General features: G+C 44.9%; 1 protein-coding gene across 4 annotated transcripts in view; it reads right to left on the reverse strand.

Moving 5' to 3' along the window:
- Window positions 1-983: 983 nt before the first annotated feature.
- The window catches only part of LOC127620737 (E3 ubiquitin-protein ligase TRIM36-like), a 42,791-nt gene continuing 37,675 nt past the window's right edge, over window positions 984-6,099 (reverse strand). For all 4 annotated transcript variants that reach the window (XM_052093944.1, XM_052093947.1, XM_052093945.1 and 1 more), the window contains 3 exons: window positions 5,827-6,099; window positions 3,288-3,585; window positions 984-2,297 (listed from right to left, as the gene is read on the reverse strand). The exon at window positions 5,827-6,099 is cut by the window's right edge and continues 27 nt beyond it. In XM_052093944.1, coding sequence (XP_051949904.1) covers window positions 1,946-2,297; window positions 3,288-3,585; window positions 5,827-6,099 — 923 coding nt within the window. In that variant the 3' untranslated portion in view covers window positions 984-1,945. The remainder of the gene's footprint in view (window positions 2,298-3,287; window positions 3,586-5,826) is intronic.

A 6,099-nucleotide genomic window follows, 5' to 3' on the forward strand; every position in this document is an offset into this window, starting at 1 on the left:
AGAGTTTCTTCCAAGAAAGCGTTCCTTTACTCCTCACGTAACACGTAAAACATCTTTATCGGATGATCTCAGAAATTTGTCCAGAATTCATCGGGGTCCGTCTCCCTCCGTGGATCTCCGAGCTCGCTTGATTTCCAGCTTATGGCCCGTTATGTCGAGCAGACTCAGGAAGAGCCCGTCCAGGATCTCGCCCTTCTTCATCCTCAGGAATTCCAACAATTCAGACGTTGTTTTGCCGGTTACGATTCTCCAAGTCTTCCAACTTTTCTCAGAGGTGCTCCAAATCTACTTTGGTCGCTAGCAGGTTAGCAGCTAACTCCCTCTCCGATGACTCTAGATAATCGATCCGTTTCTTGACTTCCGCCACTCTTGTATCCACCTCAGAGAATTTCCTCTTCATGGCAGTGATCGATCAACGTATTACAGCAAGATCCTCCAAGTCAGCAACGACCTTCGTCAGCATTGCCGACACGTTCGTCGATTGACAGCGAATTTCCTTCACTGTCCAAATTGAGTCCCGGGCTTGCGACCTGCTGCTGAGGGGTGTCAGCTTGAGCACGCAAGTGTCTTTTAATGTCTCCAGAGCCCGAGGATTTTTAATTCTTTGACGTATTGTCATCCTAGGACAGTTAAAAATCAGGGTGTATCAATTTCACCGGATTCTGACACAAATATTATTAAAACTAGCAAACGGACCTCAATTTAAGTCACTTTAGCAGAAATCTGAGCTGCAGTGAAATAATCATTCTTAGAGATTGTTTGTATTTATAGAAGTGCAGCTGATTACAGATCGTTCCGTTTCAGATCAACTCAATTAAACTAATAATAAAGACACAGATCAGCTCATCACAAGTGCATTTGCTGAAATGATATGAATGATATTTTGCAGAATAAATCACTCGCAGGTTTTTCTTATTGTGTGATTCAAAACATCAGAAGATCACAATTGTTTTGTGGAAAAGAAACTTCCATGTTTGCTTCAGTTAATATGACATTCCTTTATTTTACACAGCAGACAGACAGACAGACAGACAGACAGACCCACAGACAGATTATATCTGCGGACATGCTTAAAGTGCTTAAACTCAAGTGCTTTATTTATCAGTACGTGATTAACACACATTAAAACCCGCAAAACTCCACTGAAGAACCGTCATTTAGGGACATGAACACTCAAACACGCTCAAACACACTCCTCTAATGACCCTAATAATGGAGAAACTTTAATATTCATTTACACACTTTCTGTTTAAATCATCACAAACATGTCAAACCAGATCGACTAAAACATCATGACAAAGTAAAATACAAACTGTGTCCATCGTCCTCTCATGCGGTTCACGTCTTCATATTTCATTAGTCAAAATCATTTTAATCAACAAAACACTCGTTTCCCTAAAATGCTCAAATCAAACGTGTGAAACGTGCCGAATCAGACGATCCCATCGATGCAGCACAATCAATAAGAGGTAGGAAACATTATTCAATAAGGCCATATTCAATATTCCAGTTCGTTCAGTGACACGCGTGTCGTGTTAATGACGTGTATATTTAAAGCCTCTGAGTGGATCAACTAATGAGTCTTTAATAGAGAAATTAATATTGTGCGGTTCTGATTCTGAAACTCTGGAGCACACAATCATTTACAGAATGTCCCGGGACAGACGCTCTTTGTATTTCATTGTTTTGAAATATTAGTGCACAAATGATTGTGTTCATAGTGAAGTATAGAGTGTTTACATCATTTAATATGTGTAAATATGAGAGAATATGATCAACAGTATTGGTGCACATTGACAGTACGGTGTGTTAGTACCCCTGATGTTCAGCTGATGTCATTAAAGGCACTGAAGATCGAACACTCGCCTCTTGAACCAGATTCAGACAGCAGAACGTCACGGGCCGATCATCTGCCGTTGTTCAGGGACGAGAGAGAGAGTCTCTCTCACATGTATGACAGTCGTTTGGCCGTGATGAATTCTTCCAGGTGAACCGTCCCGCCGCCCAACAGTGCAAATGCCGGGAACATGGTGCCGGAACACTCCACCTGCCGCTCGTACAGGCAGCGCATTGTGTCGCCGTCATAGAAAAACACTCGACCCGCGTCATAGTCCAGACACACTCCGATTCTCTGCGGCATGGGCAGGATACGGTTGCCGTGGTCACCTGAGGCGGCGGTGATGGAAGATTTGGGGATGAAGAGTCGACCCATACCGACAGTGACGAGTGTGAACGGCTGTGACATCTCGTAACAAGCGTCTTCACTGCCGCTGTCGTGACCGCTGTCATGATCGTACCTGCAGACACACACAATTAATGACGGACAGAATTAATGTCAAATACACCCCATTTCTGAAGAGCAACTTGTGTGTGTGTGTGTGTGTGTGTGTGTGTGTGTGTGTGTGTGTGTGTGTGTGTTGTGTGTGTGTTGTGTTGTGTGTGTATGTTGTGTTGTGTTGTGTGTGTGTGTTGTGTTGTGTGTGTGGTGTTGTGTGTGTGTATGTTGTGTTGTGTGTGTATGTTGTGTTGTGTGTGTATGTTGTGTTGTGTGTGTGTGTGTGTGTGTTGTGTGGTTGTGTGGTGTTGTGTGTGTATGTTGTGTTGTGTGTGTGTGTGGTGTTGTGTGTGTATGTTGTGTTGTGTTGTGTGTGTATGTTGTGTTGTGTGTGCGTGTGTGTTGTGTTGTGTGTGTTGTGTTGTGTATGGTGTGTTGTGTTGTGTATGGTGTGTTGTGTATGTTGTGTTGTGTGTGGTGTTCTGTGTGTTGTGTGTGTGTATGTTGTGTTGTGTGTGTATGTTGTGTTGTGTTGTGTGTGTGTGTGTGTGTTGTGTGTGTTGTGTTGTGTATGGTGTGTTGTGTATGTTGTGTTGTGTGCATGTTGTGTGTGTGTATGTGTGTGTGTGTGTGTATATGTGTGTATGTTGTGTGTGTGTGTGTTGTGTGTGTATTTTCTGTTGTGTCTGTGTGTGTTGTGTGTGTTGTGTTGTGTGTGTATGTTGTGTGTGTGTGTGTATGTTGTGTGTGAGTGTGTATGTATGTTGTGTGTGTGTGTGTATGTTGTGTGTGAGTGTGTATGTATGTTGTGTGTGTGTTGTGTGTGTATTTTCTGTTGTGTCTGTGTGTGTATGTTGTGCTGTGTGTGTGTGTGTATGTTGTGTTGTGTCTGTGTGTGTATGTTGTGTTGTGTTGTGTTGTGTGTGTGTGTGTGTGTGTGTGTGTGTATGTTGTGTTGTGTCTGTGTGTGTATGTTGTGTTGTGTTGTGTTGTGTGTGTGTGTGTGTGTCACCTGGGGCTGCTGGTATCTCGTGGATTATGAAACCACTCAGTCAGTTTGGAGTCCGAGGCCACGCCCACTTTAACCATATATGAACTGGGCTCCACGCGGAAAGCCCAGTAATGGCGGCCGTGTGAGATGCCCGTGTCACCGATGATGTAATCAAGACAAAGGTAACTCCCCGTGTGGACGCGTTCGGCAGACAACAGGAAACTCATTCCTGCGACGCTCTCCACAGAATCCCGCCGTTTGCTGAGCTGCAGCCGCTCGGCGCTGAATCCACACTTCTCATTAAACAGGAAGTTGAACACTGACGAACAAACAAACAATTATCACAATCAGCTGCTTCTGGATTCATTTATTTTTATTATTTGGTTAATGTTTGGTGTTTTACAGTTTGAAACATGTTTTTGCCATTTTGCAAATGATCTTCACCTAAAATATATTTATATTTAAATAATATTTTTTGGTCAAATAAAATATGTTATTTATATGCAAGAAAACTGTATTAAAATGAACGAATACGACATGATAACATTTCTGACATTGACATTTTGTTTAAACAAATTGAACACTGAACATGATTCACAGAACAGTTTTCTTCTGTAAAAAGTGCCGAAACTCAAATGTACGGTGGCCATGAAGTGCAAAACAAAATAAACAAACCCTAAAATCCAACATTAATTCAGTGGGAATGGAAAGGGCAGGTAACAACTCCTCACCTGATTGGCTGAGTGAACGAGTCCTCAGGATATGTCAATGCCCACTTTAAAAATTAGTTTTTTTTTTTATTTTAGTATTTCAAAATGATGAAGGGTTAGGGGTGGGATTATGGGTGGGGTGGGTTAGGGGTGAGATTAGGGGGGGTTAGGGGTGGGATTAGGGGGGGGTTAGGGGTGAGATTAGGGGTTAAGGGTGGGATTAGGGGTGGGATTATGGGTGGGGTTAGGGGTGGGATTAGGGGTGAGGTTGGGGTGGATTAGGGGTGAGGGTTAGGGGTGGGATTATGGGTGGGTTGGGGTAAGGTTAGGGGTGGGATTATGGGTGGGGTTACGGGTGGGATTATGGATGGGGTTAGGGGTGGGTTAGGAGTGGGGTTAAGAGTGGGATTAGGGGTGAGGTTAGGGGTGGGTTGGGGTAAGGTTAGGGGTGGGATTAGGGGTGGGATTATGGGTGGGATAGGGGTGGGGTTAGGGGTTTCACTCATCAACATTTCCATTAGAGATGAAGATTCAGTTATCATCAGAAGTATTAGTGTCGATCAATAACCCATTATTCATCCATTCTCTTTACAGTGAGACATTAAACATGTACATCAACAGGAACGTCTGAATCTCAAAGTTAAAAGTATCCAGGAGGATCACACGTGCAACACTGATCGTGATAATACCACACCGACTGTTAGCTCGGTTAGGGGTGGGATTATGGGTGGGGTTAGGGGTGGGTTTATGGGTGGGGTTGGGGTGGGATTATGGGTGAGGTTAGGGGTGGGGTTATGGGTGGGGTTAGGGGTGAGTTTAGGGGTGGGGTTAAGAGTGGGATTAGGGGTGAGGTTAGGGGTGGGTTGGGGTAAGGTTAGGGGTGGGATTATGGGTGGGATAGGGGTGGGGTTAGGGGTGAGGGTTATGGGTGGGGTTGGGGTGGGATTATGGGTGAGGTTATGGGTGGGGTTAGGGGTGGGTTTATGGGTGGAGTTAGGGGTGAGGGTTATGGGTGGGGTTGGGGTGGGATTATGGGTGAGGTTAGGGGTGGGGTTATGGGTGGGGTTAGGGGTGGGTTGGGGTAAGGTTAGGGGTGGGGTTAGGGGTGGGATTATGGGTGGGATAGGGGTGGGGTTAGGGGTGGGATTATGGGTGGGGTTAGGGGTGGGTTTATGGGTGGGGTTAGGGGTGGGATTATGGGTGGGATAGGGGTGGGGTTAGGGGTGGGATTATGGGTGGGGTTAGGGGTGGGTTTATGGGTGGGGTTAGGGGTGGGATTTTTAATAATAATAAACAATGTAAGCCTGCTACAACCTTTGCATTGTACTTAAATTAAATCTTGGTGAACTTTATTGCTGTTTTTTGTAAAATAATTAAATATTGTTTCTATATAATTGGATATACTTGGAAAATCGATCCACTGGCAGCAAGCAGAACCTTTATTTATTTATTTTTTTAAACAAGTGTTTTCATGCACAATGAACGCTTGGACGTCACCAACGGTTTAGCAAAGTTTGTGCACTTTAAAACGGTCCCTTACGCACTAGATGAACCATGTGACCAAAGATGAACATCGTGTATAAAACCAACTTTTCCCGCTCGCTGTTTTTCTCTCTGTGTTGTAATGTGTCCAGTTACTGAAAACACCCCAAAGATTTCGTTTTTCAGTCAGTGACATTTTGGGCTCGTTCACTCAGCCAATCAGGTTGTTGTTTTGTTTTGCACTTCATGGCCACCGTACAAATGAGGAAGAGTGAAACACTACGAGACACTGTACGAATTCACCACCTACTGATGATCATGTGACCTCACGAGTGCTGATAAACACACGGCGGTCGGTGAGCGTTTACCTGCTGCTGGCGGGGTGTTGAGGGTCACCTCAGGACTGCAGGGACTGAACGTGTTGTTTCGGCAGCTCTTCACTCTGAACGTGTAACTCGAGTCGCTGTCGAGGTCAGACACCACCGTACTGCAGCCGTACACATGCTCCATCGACCGCCAGCGTGACTCCTCGTCATCCTCGCCACCGAGCTTCCTGAACTCCACCACATGATGATCGGTGGGCAAAGAGTCTTCAGACAGACGCCAGTGGATCAAACCTTCGTTATAAACACGACAGCGCG

Source organism: Xyrauchen texanus, chromosome 27, assembly GCF_025860055.1.
Source record: "Xyrauchen texanus isolate HMW12.3.18 chromosome 27, RBS_HiC_50CHRs, whole genome shotgun sequence".
Lineage (NCBI taxonomy): Eukaryota > Metazoa > Chordata > Actinopteri > Cypriniformes > Catostomidae > Xyrauchen > Xyrauchen texanus.